This window comes from Lottia gigantea, assembly GCF_000327385.1.
Source record: "Lottia gigantea unplaced genomic scaffold LOTGIsca_11, whole genome shotgun sequence".
Classification (NCBI taxonomy): Eukaryota; Metazoa; Mollusca; class Gastropoda; family Lottiidae; genus Lottia; species Lottia gigantea.
Window position 1 is genome coordinate 610,952 of NW_008707001.1, and position 16,196 is coordinate 627,147.

The 16,196-nt window shown below is 34.8% G+C and overlaps 2 protein-coding genes across 2 annotated transcripts; both read right to left on the minus strand.

The window, feature by feature from the left end:
* Positions 1–624: 624 nt before the first annotated feature.
* Positions 625–7,471, minus strand: LOTGIDRAFT_211907 (hypothetical protein; the record flags this gene model as incomplete). Its single annotated transcript, XM_009047020.1, has 8 exons — positions 625–853; positions 1,121–1,177; positions 1,835–1,915; positions 2,343–2,435; positions 3,738–3,894; positions 4,231–4,391; positions 6,274–6,393; positions 7,373–7,471. 8 exons carry the CDS (start codon positions 7,469–7,471, stop codon positions 752–754), a joined length of 870 nt encoding a protein of 289 aa, XP_009045268.1. The 3' UTR covers positions 625–751.
* Positions 7,472–9,720: 2,249 nt separating this feature from the next.
* LOTGIDRAFT_156349 (hypothetical protein) lies at positions 9,721–13,254 on the minus strand (the record flags this gene model as incomplete). The annotated part of the gene is made up of 2 exons (XM_009047021.1): positions 9,721–9,747; positions 11,509–13,254. The coding sequence occupies 2 exons, from the start codon at positions 13,252–13,254 to the stop codon at positions 9,721–9,723; spliced, it is 1,773 nt and encodes a 590-aa protein (XP_009045269.1).
* Between the last annotated feature and the right edge of the window lie 2,942 nt (positions 13,255–16,196).

Consider the following 16,196-nt stretch of genomic DNA (forward strand, 5'->3'; position numbering starts at 1 on the left):
TCAGCAATAAGAACCAGTAGAAATCTCTATCAATATAATTCTTAACAATCTAATAAATATTAAAAATACAGGATACAATCACATTTGGGATTTTTAAAATTAGACAAAATATGAAAGTAGAACTTGCATAAACTGCAAGAAATTAGAAATTCTGAATAAATATTCCTGAATGACATTACAGAGTTGTGTGATAGTCCTTGTTAAAATGGAGTCAATATGGCATGCTGTCTTGTACAGCTTAAAACTTTAAAACAAAAACGTGTGTATAAAAGATTTTGGTTGAAGCAGGCAGCGTAACCATGTGTAGATACATTACTATGAAATTATCCATTCAAAAATCTAAAACTTTTCTCAGTATGTTTTTCACTCTATATAAATATTAACCATTGAAATACGAAAATAAATTAGCAATTTATAATTTCAAACTCTAAAAAGCATCAACATTAACTTTCATTCCAATTTCAATTTATTGTAAGTTTTTGGATGTGTTTGCAATTACTTTAAAAAAAAAAGCGTAGTTTAAAAAAATAATTGGTAGCTAAAAGCAATTCGGCAATTATTCATAAAGTATGCACGTTCAAATTCACTAATACAATCCGAATTAAATTGATCTAAAATTGAGATCTATTTAGTAAAGCAAACATTTAACGTCATTTCCTAAAATATAATTTGTATATTGCGTAGAAATAAATACTGATAAAAATGAAAATAGAACTATGTATTATATAACACTATGTAAAACATTGTAATATTAAGTTTTTGGGTCGTCACCAAACTGAAGTCGTATCTGTTCAAACAGTATAAATGTTATAACAGTCTGTGGTCCGAGACGAATAAACGCCGGAATAAAACCCTGAAAATATAAATACACACATTATCAGATTTTACAAATAGAAAAATTAACTAATAACTGATTTTAGTGTTCTAGTCATCTGATTGGTCAATTATTAAATTGATTATGAATTGAGTTTTATTATCCAATCAGCTTACTCTATTTCCTTCAATCTGGATTTAATCTTGGCATGTTCATCTTTTGAATGATAATTCTAATCTCCACAATTCGATTTTTCGACTCTCCGTCCCTTTGGAAAGTCTATTAATAAATAATCTAAATACATACCTTATAAAACCCTAGTGGACCGTTTTTACCGATATCAACAGCACAGGATACTAAACCCTACAAATTATACAAATAACATAAATAATTGTTCTTTATTCTTGTCTATGGAATGCGAGACCCTCCCTCATCCCCAAATACCCCTTCCTGATTACAGCAGCACGATCTTAATTCAATGACTTGACCCCAATATCTGTAAGGGAGTGTGGCTATAGTTCATGACACCCCAATATCTGTAAGGGAGTGTGGCTATAGTTCATGACACCCCAATATCTGTAAGGGAGTGTGGCTATAGTTCATGACACCCCAATATCTGTAAGGGAGTGTGGCTATAGTTCATGACACCCCAATATCTGTAAGGGAGTGTGGCTATAGTTCATGACACCCCAATATCTGTAAGGGAGTGTGGCTATAGTTCATGACACCCCAATATCTGTAAGGGAGTGTGGCTATAGTTCATGACACCCCAATATCTGTAAGGGAGTGTGGCTATAGTTCATGACACCCCAATATCTGTAAGGGAGTGTGGCTATAGTTCATGACACCCCAATATCTGTAAGGGAGTGTGGCTATAGTTCATGACACCCCAATATCTGTAAGGGAGTGTGGCTATAGTTCATGACACCGAAATAAGGGCTGGGTAATATACTGGACTCAATATCTGAATCTGAATGAATCAAATGAATTTTGGTAGTGAAAAATTTATGAGTTACTTACAGAATAGGCCCCGACTGGAGCATTCATTAATCTAGTCTTCATAACATCTAATGGTTGAGTTAAAAATGTTGCTATGGTACCCTAATAGGAGAAGATACATAATACAATTTTTGTGGATTAATTTTCATTTTTCTGATAACAAGTAATAAGTTTATAAACCCACTGGCAGATTTAAATATTCTGTAACTGGTATTAATCATGATACAGGCCCCCAAAGTCTAAATATTTATCAGTGCAAAACCAAGTTTTCAGTATATCAATTAAAATCAGCTCATCAGCTACAGTACTTAACTTGTACTTGCCATGGCAGAACCTCTCATTGGCATCACTGGCATTGGGAACTGAGTTGAAAAATCGGCAGGTATAATTTCAACCTATGGCGGAATTGAACCCTGTACCTTCAGGTTAGTGAGTGATTGTCTAACTCACTGAGCCACCCCTGATCAGCTTGAAAGTTCTTGAGATTATTAATGGTTTGTTTATAAATAATAAATGTGATAAAACTTACAGCCATTATGCTAGAGGAGAAGTGAGTAACTAAATTATCATGGAATATACCAGAATTTAATAATAACATTTTAATCTGATCATAACAAGCTAGCTGAAATATTCAAATACAAATCATAACAAGCTAGCTGAAAATATTCAAATACAAATCATAACAAGCTAGCTGAAATATTCAATTACAAATCATAACAAGCTAGCTGAAATATTCAAATACAAATCATAACACCCTAGCTGAAATATTCAAATACAAATCATAACAAGCTAGCTGAAATATTCAAATACAAATCATAACACGCTAGCTGAAATATTCAAATACAAATCATAACACGCTAGCTGAAATATCCAAATACAAATCATAACAAGCTAGCTGAAATATTCAAATACAAATCATAACAAGCTAGCTGAAATATCCAATTACAAATCATAACACGCTAGCTGAAATATTCAACTACAAATCATAACAAGCTAGCTGAAATATTCAAATACAAATCATAACACGCTAGCTGAAATATTCAACTACAAATCATAACAAGCTAGCTGAAATATTCAAATACAAATCATAACAAGCTAGCTGAAATATTCAACTACAAATCATAACAAGCTAGCTGAAATATTCAACTACAAATCATAACACGCTAGCTGAAATATTCAAATACAAATCATAACAAGCTAGCTGAAATATTCAACTACAAATCATAACAAGCTAGCTGAAATATTCAACTACAAATCATAACACGCTAGCTGAAATATTCAAATACAAATCATAACACCCTAGCTGAAATATTCAACTACAAATCATAACAAGCTAGCTGAAATATTCAAATACAAATCATAACAAGCTAGCTGAAAATATTCAAATACAAATCATAACAAGCTAGCTGAAATATTCAAATACAAATCATAACAAGCTAGCTGAAATATTCAAATACAAATCATAACAAGCTAGCTGAAATATTCAATTACAAATCATAACACGCTAGCTGAAATATTCAATTACAAATCATAACAAGCTAGCTGAAATATTCAATTACAAATCATAACACCCTAGCTGAAATATTCAAATACAAATCATAACAAGCTAGCTGAAATATTCAAATACAAATCATAACACGCTAGCTGAAATATTCAAATACAAATCATAACACTGAAAATACAAATTATCAAATGTGAATAATTCTAATTACAAATATCAATGGAAATGGTGGTTTATTGTTCCTGAGAAAAAATCAAAAAAATCTTCCATTTATCAACCATTTAGTGAAAAAAGCACAAAAAATTCTGAAAAATGATTGAGAGTATCAGACCAAAAATTAATTTCTCAAGGAATAGTTATAAAGCAGTGGTATTTTAATAATAAATCATCATTGTTTCAAAAGTAAATAACTAATAGACAAACCTGTCCTATAGTAACTAAAACAGCTCGCGAACTGGCAGTCGAGGCTCCGGAAAATAATCGTAAAAACCCTTCTTCTTTAAATACACGATATAAACCATCTATAGCATGTTTATAATTCCTTCTTTTATCAGGGGATAGTTTTATATCATTTTGCATTCTGAAAGAAATGACCCAAACCATGACAGTATTCACTAGCAATTTGACAAGCAACAATAAACAACCCTAATGTTACAAATGGGCTCTACCAATCATACATATGCTGTATCATATTGATAGAAAGTATGCATGTGAGGAAGAGTTCAATAGAAAGTTGAGGGGTGTCAAATGGATAACAACACACTTATATTCAGCATATTGTGTAAATTTTACACTGTTTTATATAAATGAGCCCAAGAAATTTAACCATAGCTTGATTTCAATATCTAAGAGCACTAACAGTTGGGTATTTTGGCATTTTTTAAAAGCCCTGATTAAGAAACAGCCATATGTTTACCTGACGTTAACCATATCAGCTGGTGTTCCAACTAAACCTCCAGTGGCACCAGCAAATCCTGCAAGACAGACTTTCTGGTAGAATGGCATTGGTTGATTGTCTTTTACTAATTCCTTTTTGACTGTTTCATAAATAGCAAACCTGGTCATAGAGTAGGTCAACTGAAAATACAATTTAAAACAAGTTTCTAAATACTAGAGCAATATGACAGCCTCTTAGGAATTGTAGGTTGTAACATTGGTGTTAAGTAGTGTTACGAAAGCACAGGTACAGGCATATTGATGTAGGTTTAAACTCTAGTGTGAGAGTATTGTTTGTGCAGTTATTTGAATAATGTACCATAATTTGATGCTAGCCACAAATTATTAAGAAACAGGTCATACATTTCATGCTTTGATTGGTTAAACATTATGTCATTAGAACAGGACTGTGGTAGAAAACTTGTAAGATTACAATGGGGAAGAAATATAATAAAATGAAAAAAAATCGCAACGCAATGCAGGGTGCAATGAGGGAAATTTTGCCAGGACAGCGGCATTAGCCGGCTCTTTTTCAATTTCCAACTGTCGAGGGATCTTCAACGTGCACACCCTCGGTTTATTGTCCCATTCGAACAACTAGACACTTTTTCCATTTAACAGCGCCGTAATAAAATCAATGAAATTGTAATCTTATTCTGATTAGATTGAGTTCAAATTAAATCAATTTAAAGACATGGACTTGATGTTTTTCACAGTAAATCGTTAAATACATTAATTAGCATGCTATATCCTAATTAACTCTGTAATTATCTTCTCACTAACGAGTGTGACACTGTCAGATTAATTAGCAACCTGTGTCTAATGTATCATGTCTAATTAGCAATTTATACCGGAGTCAGTCCACCAGGTGATTGAGTTTGATCTTACAGGCTGTTGACTGTGATAATCACAAGAACATTATATTAAAAATAGACACTGTTTCTGATTGTCATTGTGTATCACGTTCTCCCTAATTCAACAGTAAGCAGTTCATTAAAAATTTCCCACCCTATTAGGACCTGACCCTGCAAAAAAATATTTGATGGACTCTTATAAAAATCTCTACTGGTACAAGCAAAACATTCAAGCTACCAAAAATCTCGTCCAAAGCCTGATAAAAAAGGAGCGATAATTGCATAGCAGTCCTCACAGATTAACCATGGTATTTCTTTCTTATATATTAAAAACCCTGGACAAACACGAGCCCTTTTTAAGGTAAAGGTGGATGCATAAAATGCATCAGCACATAAATACATGGTGATGAGGAAATAGTCTCATGAAAGCACTGGCCTAGGTCCTAAAGTAAAGATTGATGATAAAAAAATAAATATGCAATGTATGATAGCCTAATTACCAATCAGTAGACAAAAAACTAGGTGATAAACTAGTGACAAGGTGATATAACTGACACACTGACAGATGACATGACGTCTATCATTGTATCTAGATTTAAGTAGTAACAGTCCAAGGGTCAGTAAAAGGTATGTCCTGAGAACACTGTGGTACAATGTGATATAATGTATGACATGTTTAGTTAATATGTCACTCAAGTATCTAGGTAAAAATATCAGTGATAATATGATCAAATATGACAAAGATCAATTAGCAACATTGATTACATCAGTCACATGACAGTCAAATTCATTGATCAAGTTACTTACTGGGTTCTAGTGACTTTCTCAGTGGCAGCGCCAGTACCCTCGAATAATACCCCATTTTAATTCTTAAAAAAATCACTAAATAAGTCGATCAATTCTATTCTCATGAGAGAGATGAACCATGCTCTTATACACTTCCTTAGAGTTGTTCTTCTTTAAGTCAATCTGTTTCCCCCCCCCCCCCTTCCTTACGCTATATGTAACCCCAGTCTCAAGAGGCTGGCATCTCCACTGGACTTTCTACTGGGGAAACTGAAGATGGTCTGTCTTCTGGATATTTCGTGTTCTGTGGGCAAGTCCCTTATTACAAAGAAATAAAAAACGAAGAACTTTCCTAATCAGACTGATTTAAATTCAACCCATACCTGTCGTAAAATAGAAGCTGTTAAACCATTATATAAACCAAATATACCGTCAGATTTCACCACCTTGATTCCCATTCGTACTAGAGTTATCTTCTCTTTCTGTTGTGTCTGTAGATGAACCTGGAAACAAAAAAATAACCATACTTTAAAATGTAAAGTCTTCGGTTGGCTATTTTAGGAGGTCAATCATATTAGTTTCATACAAGTCTAATATTTCTGAAGACTATATACATATATTTTGGGGCCCAAACCAGCCCTTGAAAATGGCAAACCATGGCTCTTAACGATCACTTCTTGAAGTTCAGACTAGAGAATATTTGGTGCAGTGCTACCCCACATTCTTTCGAAAAAGTATATAGATATCATAAATCAATCTGGTCCTCTTGGTAAAAATAGCAAATTTCACACATTTTTTGCCATCAGATTGATTAAATATAATAATCTTAGACAAAGTCAACCTTGACTTCATATTGATTACAGACTATCGCTGATACTGCTGATTATGCAAATTATGCAAGGTCAATATAAGTATTGATATACAAAGGGCTAGTTGAGGTCAAGTGTCGTCTTTATTTATTCAATGATATCTAAGGTCACTGATTCTCCTCCATAGATTGATAGGTTGTTATCGGTGTTTTCCAAAACATCCAAATCTTTATATATACGATACATACACAAATCTTGAATTGAGCTCAAAAACTTCATAATTAGGTCAAAGACCTCACTGATTATACAAAAATTAAAATTTCTTTGTCATTTGATTTAAAAATAATCTAGAATAACATTTTGCACTCAATGCCTTTTACATCAGTAGAATAGGCTGCATTCTATTTCAATGTATAACTGCATATCTAGGTCTACTCATCCATGACTGACACAGGTACTTGGGTACAGAACCCAAAATATACCCCCATGACCCTGTCATCTGTAGAGTAGCCTAGAATGGATTATTGTCAATATGCATTCCTTTTCATTCATGACTGAATCATGTATGTTGGGTACAATATGTCCACCCATCAATAAAATACAACTAGTTTTATATCCTGTGTATTCATGAACTGACAATGTCTTGCTACTCTACACTGCATATCCTACTTACCTTCAGCAAGTCTAAGGGGTGAGTGCAACATGCAGCCCCGGCACTGGCTAAACCTCCAAAATACCATCGTCCAATTCTTTTAGTTTTATCTATTGACATCCTGAGCTACAGATCCTTTTCTTTGGTACTCCTGTCCTTGATTAACGTCCTCACTCGCGAACCGGATCCTTACTGATGAATAGTCGCAGAATAAGGAATCGTCGCACCAACTGCTTATCGCTCTGATATTTTACTGCTCTGGACCAGCCAAAACAGAATCACAAACCAGAGAATAACAGCTCTGAACTGGTGTCATTTAGATCCTCACAAAGTAAGTCGGTGGACATGCAACAAAGATAAAGATAACATGCTAATCTAAAAATAAATTCACTTCGTCCTCGGGTTTATTCTACTTTGCCTTTAATGGGGGTCAAGTGTCAAGGACGGTCACATGTTATAGAGTTACGTCCCTTTAATCACGTTGGATTCAGACCACCACGTTAATTTTTTAAAGTGATGTATGTTGTAAATTATAAAAGTAAAAGTTTCTGATTTAATGATTTAATTAATTTTTGAATTCTATGATATTCTGGATTCTTTGAACTTTTACTAGAATAAACTGTTTCAGTACAAGATGCCATTTTTTTCTAAACTGAAAGCGGTTGAGATGGCAGTTTTGATTTATAGCTGATCATTTTTATTTTGCTGTGATGTAATGACAGACAGTGGCGTTTCTACGCTTCTGCCTCCCCCCCCTGCCTGTCATCTACCAACAATAACCTAGTCTGTGTTAGGGTGTATTGAGACGAGTCTCAATGAAAGCACTGGCTTAGGTGACAGAGCAATAGATAAACTGTGATATCAGTTAGCTGGAAGCAGACGTTAACTTGTCATCTACCAACAACTACTTAGTCCGTGATATCAGTTAGCTGGAAGCGACCGTTAACTTATCATATACCAACAACTACCTAGTCTGTGATATCAGTTAGATGGAAGCAGACGTTAACTTGTCATCTACCAACAACTACCTAGTTTGTGATATCAGTTAGCTGTAAGCGGACGTTAACACGTAATATACACCAACCAACCGAAAAGCGACAAATAAGAGGCCTAAATATTATAGATTATCAGATATACATGATATGTATAGGCCTATATTGCTGTTTAAGTACATGATATATATCGTATATGGCCTCTTACCGCTTTGTTAGAATAACGTTGAATAGATACTCGACTACAATAGACGAGCCCCTATAAATAGGTTTATATCTGGTAACTGTTTTTTAATGTTCCCATTAATATCATTTATAATTTAAATGACAGAACATTATTTTGTGGCATAGCTTACTACACCCCATTTTCATTGAACACGACGTTTCAACAATTTACATTTTTAAAGAAAAAGAATATTATGCCATAAAATTGTGCTCTGTCATTTAATTTGATATCAACCTATAAACTAACAACTCAGAACTCAGTTCCACAAGAGTCGCATTCGAAACGACAGCTGTTCTTATTCGTAATCGTACGAAATTGTCGATTGTTATGGTGTAAGGGTCACTTTAAGGTTAACAGAAGTAGACCTTACCCCACGGGATATCGAGGAAGCGGGATGGGTTTTGACATTTTTATTTATTTAAAAATCAAGAAAAGATTTCTTTATTTTGTTTATTTTACAACGAAGAAATATAATAATAATAATTTGAAAACCAAAAAGAGTTTGTAAAGAGATTCTGTGTTGTTTTGAAGTGAAGAGATTATTCCTGCGCACTGTCCCGCCTACAGAAAGTAATCTTAAAAAGCATTACCAAAGATATTTAAAGTGGCTTCTTTCCAAGTGAAGAATTTGATATTCCAAAATAGTGGTAGATAACAAGAGATTTTTAGTATGGAACATGGCCCAAGAAATGATATGTGGTCATTTCGTGAAAGAATGACAGATGATCTCTTTACAAACCCTTTCATGTTTACATTCAACCATTCTTGTGGACACTGGTTCTCCAATAGTCGGTCAAAGACATTTATGCACGTGCTTTTTTATTTAGAGACAGAGTATTCATACGACAATCAAATAATGTTTCAAATGATACAAGGAATACAAAAAATATATGCTTCAAGTTTTCCCACCCCCTTCTGAACACTGACACTCTGTGTCCATTGTGTCAAACACGACATGCATCACGAGCGTTTATTATATGATCGTCTATGGATATCTTTGTCCGACTATCTCTATATCACAGATAAACAGCACTTTGAGACTAAAATAATATAATTTGGCACTAAGTATAACACTATTCCCATTCAAATGGGGAATAAAACGAGATTGTAAAGGGGTTTCTAAGCTTTTTTCATTTAAGGCCTTTAAACTTTTAGAGAAATACCAAAACCATAGAAATCTGAAATAAAATTGGAATGATGCAAATCGATGCTAAAAGTGTTAAGAAAACCTCTTTACAATCTTTGAAATATCAAGACCAATTCTCTATTTCATGGCAGATTTCTTCCCAGCTTTTTGAAGAAAGGATTTATGACGTAATCATATCCATAATTACACGAAGTCCCACCAATGGACGCGATGGATCATAATATTTTTCGCAATTCAAGATTAAAACATTTCAATACAAGATTTAGAATTAGCTTTGACATTACTTTAAAACCCTCACATTTTCATGGTCACCTCTCACTTACTTTTGTAAAATTCCCAACCACTCCCAGGTTGAGGCGAATTAAAGATATTCAAAGAAAAAAAAGGGAATTAGAAAATTTGTCAATTCTAACAATTGGCAAGTGATCACAGTTTACATAATTAGGCCATCCTTTTGGTCTTGGAGCGAGACCAAGTGTATGATATCAGTTTTCTAACAAACTGTTGGCGGTCATCGTATTTTTTGCTGTTGTCGCATCAGTTTTTGTTTTTGTTTATAAATATAGAAATAACTATTATACAGCGGGGTTTGTTCCGGGATGTCCTGTATCATGGGCAAAGACGGCGTCGAACTACGACTAGGCTGCCGTTCTATTCGGATATCACCGAGACTCACTGTTACTCGAGGATCGACTTGTTTATTGAGCAAACCAACAGACGTATCACGATTTTTCTTACCCTTAGTCTTTTTATTTTTATGAGTGGGTCCTTTATCACTTTGGGCAGCCACAGCTACCCTCGGGATCGCGTTTGACGGTGGGTTAACGGCCGGTGATTGTCGGTGTGACGATGGGTCGGTGTAGATTTCATCCACCCAGCCCTGAAGTTGTTGAACTTTGACATCGTTATCAATTTGTTTCCGTTCCAGATTCTCCAAACGAGAACTCAGCGCCTTTTTATCCTCCTCGCCTGTCAGTTCTCCAAAATTCTTCTCGACCAGTTTCAATTTCAAGCGCCTGTTTTCTTCTAATAGTTTGTCGTCTGGCTCGGAATTATTTACCGCGTTTCTTGATTTTTTGAAATTTTTCTGATTGGTGTCTTCAAGGAATTTCAACCGATCGTTCAAGTTACCAATTTTGATGTTCAGTTCCATATTTTGTTGTTGAAGTTTTGAAATTTCATCCTTGCTGATCTTCAGATCCGTCTCAATTCCGACTTTCTCTTTCTGTGTTGCTTCCAGATCCTTTTTGGCTTTCCGCAACGTTTCGTTTGTTTCCGCTGCCGTCTGGACATGTTCTTGAATTCGGCTGATTTTCCTCTTTCCTTCTTCCACTTCCTCGTCCAGATTCTTAGTCTTGTCTTGAGCGTCCTCCAACTCCGACTGGAGAGATTTCACCTTGGCCTTCAGTTCAGAGATTTCTTTCTTCATGTCGTCTGCTTTCTCCAAATCTTTTTTATACTTTTCGATATCTTCTTTCAAATTGTCAATTTCCTCCTTCTGTAGTTCAATCGCCAAATTTTGGTTTCCGGCATCATTTTCCTTGGCATCCAACTGATCCTGAATTGATTTGACCTCTTTCTCTTTTTCTTTCATTAACGACTGCACGTGTTCCTTCTCGGCTTCAAGAATGGCGGTCTTAGCAACGGCGTCTGCTAGTTCCTTTTCAAGTCCTTCCAATTTTTGTAGACGATTTTCCAGTTGACTTTTGGCTTTAAGAATCTCGAGTTCTGAAGTTTTCTGAGCTTTTAAGGCGATAAGAAGCTCCTGAACTTCATTTTGTCTGGCTCTAACCTCTCCTGACATCTCAATGTTCTCATTCTTCAGGAAATCAAATTGTTCTTCGGATTCTTTCAGTTTGGTTTTGAGTAGTTTGAGGCTAGATTCCAGTTTTTTGTTCTCTTTTTGAAGATCTTCCACTTGAGGAATCCTGTCTTGTTCGAAAAGTATCAATTTTTCACGAAGATCGTCGTTTTCTATGACGACCTCTGTCATCTTCCGTTCAGAATCTTGGTGAAGGATTTTATACTTTTTCTTCTCCTTCTTTAGCTCGTCCAGTTCCTGCTGTAACTTGTCAACCTCGTTTTGAAGTTTCTGGGTCAAAACCGAGACCTCAGTAACAGTAGACGGATTCTCGATGTTCCACTTCAATTCCTTGATTTCGTTGTCCCGTTTATCTAAGGCTTCAGCAAGCTGGTTTGTCTCACCTTCTAACTGGTAAATCCGCCTTTTATACGCAACTTCGGCTGTTAAAAGACAATCGCGTTCTGCTAGCACGTGGTCGTATGGTTCTTGCGCGCTATCGATGTCACTTTCCAGAGACGAGCTTACATCACCTGGATACTTTCGCCGACTTTTTTCAGGCGGTCCTTTCGATTTAAGATAATCGGCTTTTGAGTCTTTGATCACAGGGACCTCCTCGTCGTCCGGAAGAGAATTTCTCGGAGAATTTGTATTGAGTTTGCGTAGTGCTTGCATTCTTTGAGAATCGATAGAGCCTTGTGATCCACGTTTTTCGTTCATCCAAGCGTCCATTTTGGATTGAACTACTCTCGGTTTAGCTCGTGTGTCCACTCGTTCCGAAAATGAACCAGAGTCATTTTTATGAGATTCTGTTATTCGATTAGTTTCACTTCTGAGAGAGTCGTCATCTTTGTTTTTACGTGGAGGTGCGGCTTTAAAATGGGGGGCTTCTTCTTTACCTTCTGAAGATTTAACGGTCGGAGTCGCAACGCGAACCTCTGCGAAGCGATCGTCGTCCACAACGAGTACTTGGGGTGGAGTTTTGTCTCCTCTGGGGTTTGTTTTGGATTTTGCTGAAGGCACGGGGTCGGTAGTGTCTACGGGGGGAGTTTGTTTGTTTTTAGACGGAGACAACGATCGTCCTAATTTATGAAAAAATCCAACTTTTCCTTCTCCTTCCTTTTCTTTTGTTGACGTCGATTTGTTGCCATTTTGATTTCCATTTCTCTGATTAGCTTGGTCAAGTTTCTTGCCCTTTTCACTAGCTTTTACTTGTTTCTCTTTCTCATCTTTTAACTTGGTGGCTTTTTCTTGTTGTTCTTTAAGCTCCTTTTCTTTCTTAGCTTTCAATTCGTCTTCCTTTTTAGCTTTGAGTTCTTTTTCTTTTTCAGATTTTATATCCTTCGACGTCTTGGCCTTTGCTTCTTTGTCTTTTAAGGCCTTGAGTTCCTTGTCCTTCTGTGATTGGACAGTTTCTTTCGATCCCTTGTCATGATTGATCTTATTCAGCTGCACCTTCTTCAGTTCTCTGTCTTTTAAAGCTTTCAGCTCTTTTTCCTTTTTTTCTTTCAGAGATTGGAGCTCTTTCTCTTTACGTTCCTTTTCCTTGACAACTTTTAATTGTTCCTGTTTGACAGTCCCTTTTGGATCCTTCGTGCCATTTTTCACGGCGTTGGCATCAATAAAAGGAAGATTTATGTCACCGCGCTTGATGGATCTACCGACAACCGTGTCCGCCGGTTCCGTTTCAAACGTCGCCTGTCGCTTGACATTGTTGTCAAGTTTCAAGCTGTCCATTCTGATAACAGTTTTATTCACAATTGATGTTCGAAGATTTAAGATTCGTCATTGTAAAATTAGTTGTTGACTTATTTTTGCTTGTCACTTGATTGTGTCGTAATTTCTGATAAAGATGAGTAATATCACACAATTGTCCTCATTCTGACGAACAGAAAAATCTTAAAGTCTCTCGAAAGACCTATAAATACACAAACACTAAATTATCAACGGATGTAATCGGATTAATGTCACAATGTATAACTCTGGTAAATCGTCTTACAGATTTTATTCGCCCTCAACCTCAATATAACACTTTAGATCCTAATCACTGAACAAATCATTAGATAGCTGATCTTCACCTAAATTGCATCAACCTAGAAAACACTATTATTACACTTGGTATTATTGTCAGAATATCCAAAGTTTCTGTCTATTTCACGAAACTTTTTTTTTAATGAAATGGTGTTATTTGTAGTGGAAAAACACTGCTGCCTTATTGTAGATATTTTTCAATTTGCTTCACGCACGTTTATCCGGTTACATTCAAACATTTGCGTGTAATTCAAAGACTTTATACATAGTAACGTCTGGTCACTGAAAACTTCCGAAAACACAAAATATTTTATATCCTATTATCATATACTAAATCTGGTTGTTTTCACACCAAACTCGCCTTGTAGTTGGACAGTAAATATTGTCTGAAAGCAGACAGGTAAATTAGATTCCGTGTCAATCTCAGTAATTACTGAATTGGTATATTAATCCAAAATCACATTCCCTGGAAAAACTCGCATTAATTGACGTTGCATATTATATCAGAAGTATTCCCAAAAGTTGATTTTGACGTAGGTTATTGGCAATTCTTACTTTAAAACCGTGGTATTAATCTGTGTTTCTATAACAATGGTTCTGGTACTGTTTTAAAGCTCTATTTTACCTGAAACGAGAGAATAGATGAGCTTTATTACATAATATAAATGATTACAATGATAAAACAACGATTCTTGTAATTCCGTAAGATTCCGTGTTACCTGAAGCGAGAGAATAAATGATTGTTAACAGAATGGCCACAATGATAAAAGAAGGTTAATAAAAGTACGAAGATAGGACCTAGAATCAGAATTTTCTCTCAGGTTTATATACCAATTATATTAATGTGATGTGTGGTGAATTATTTATCAGTTCGTGGTCATTCCTGACGTTATTTTAGTTTCAATCTCATCATATCTCACAGCAAAGTAAACATTTTGTAACATGAATAGGTGTAATTAACAATGTGAAGTCTCTAAAGTAAATTGTAATCATGGAAAAATCATATTTCATAATATTTCAATTAATAATGATACTTCAGTCGAACAGATTCTTAAAATATCATTGAAATTCAGAGTATATAATTACGTTGTTTTCAAAGATGATCATATCATGACATTTAAAGATGGGTTCCCTTATTTTATTTATGAAAATGAAAATGCTTATACTTATATGAATAGAAAGTAGAGGTGTTCTAATGACTTGGAAAATACCAGTTTGTCTCACATGTACATAATCAATTCATAATGGGCTAAATTAGAAGAGAATTACCAGCAGAATTCCAATGAGTGACCGATCAAGAAAGGTCAAAAAGTTATTATTTTATGATTGGTTAAAACTATTATTTATATGCAATAAGAACATAATGGCATGATTAAGAATACATGATAATTCATTAAAAACACCAATTAACCAAATAGTTTGCTTAATTTGACACTAAAACGAAACACATCTTTAATAAATGTAATTAACAATATGAACGTGAAATTAATTGATATTTTGTTTTACCTTTACAAGGATAAAGATAATCCAGTAGAAGAGAATTCTAAGATAACTTTAATATTCAGAGTTTAGATTTAAGAACTATAATGTTTCCGTTATCAATCTTGTTTCACAATTAATATGATATTTTAAACATGGCCCCTCTCTGTACAGTGATTTACTCTTATAATTTCCGATTCGGTCTTTCACACCTTTCCAGAATATGTGTTTAATACTGGTTCATTTATTCTGTGGTATTGTCTATTGTTAGACTGTCAGTCAACCTGGCACCGTATAGCTCAGGTATTCAATTCACCTGAAGACACAGAGAATTACCTGGAAGAATAATCAATATGAAATGAGATAAATGTCATGGTATGAATCAGATAATGACAGGTTTGATTGATGAGATGACGAAATAGGAAATTAGGAGAGATGATTCGGTCTACATATGTTAAGCATCATTCTTAGAACGTCTATTATCATTTCAGACGTCTGTATGTTTTACAATTCCACTTAAACTGAAGCCTTTTATGACACGAAGTAGACCATGCTTACTTTTATCGAAACACTTGGTGGTACTTCTCTTTGGAGGAGTCCACTACTATACTGTCTACTCTTTTGGACGAGATTTTTGATTGACGGAATCGTCTTATTTTGCTTGTAATTATTGGTGTCATTCAACCGAATTGGTTGTTTCTGTTACTGGTGCCTCGTTACTTTGTTTAACATTTGACCATGACATATTTAATTTCAAGGCTAAAAAATTGTAGGTCAGTAATAGAGTATGCAAGCATCAATACACCATACACATGAAGAAACCATGCATTTCACCAGTTTCAATCAGAAGATAATTCCGGCGGGAATTGGGTTCGTTATTTTTCTCTGTCAATCATGATGTATGAGCACGTGATAATTAACTACAGGGGAGATAATTAACAGAAAATCAATAAATAATTAAAAACTCAAATCTTTAGGCTGAGTTATTGTATACTTTGAAGTTTGAATCAACTTCCCTACCTCGCGTTCATTAGAATTCCTGAATTAATAATGAGAGAAAAAACGCTTAAAATGGCATCACTCTAACACAATTATCCCAATCAGGCAAAACATTTAGATTTTGTGTTGGTTTTATTTCGTTTTTTAATAAATTCAAAGAGCAAGTTTTT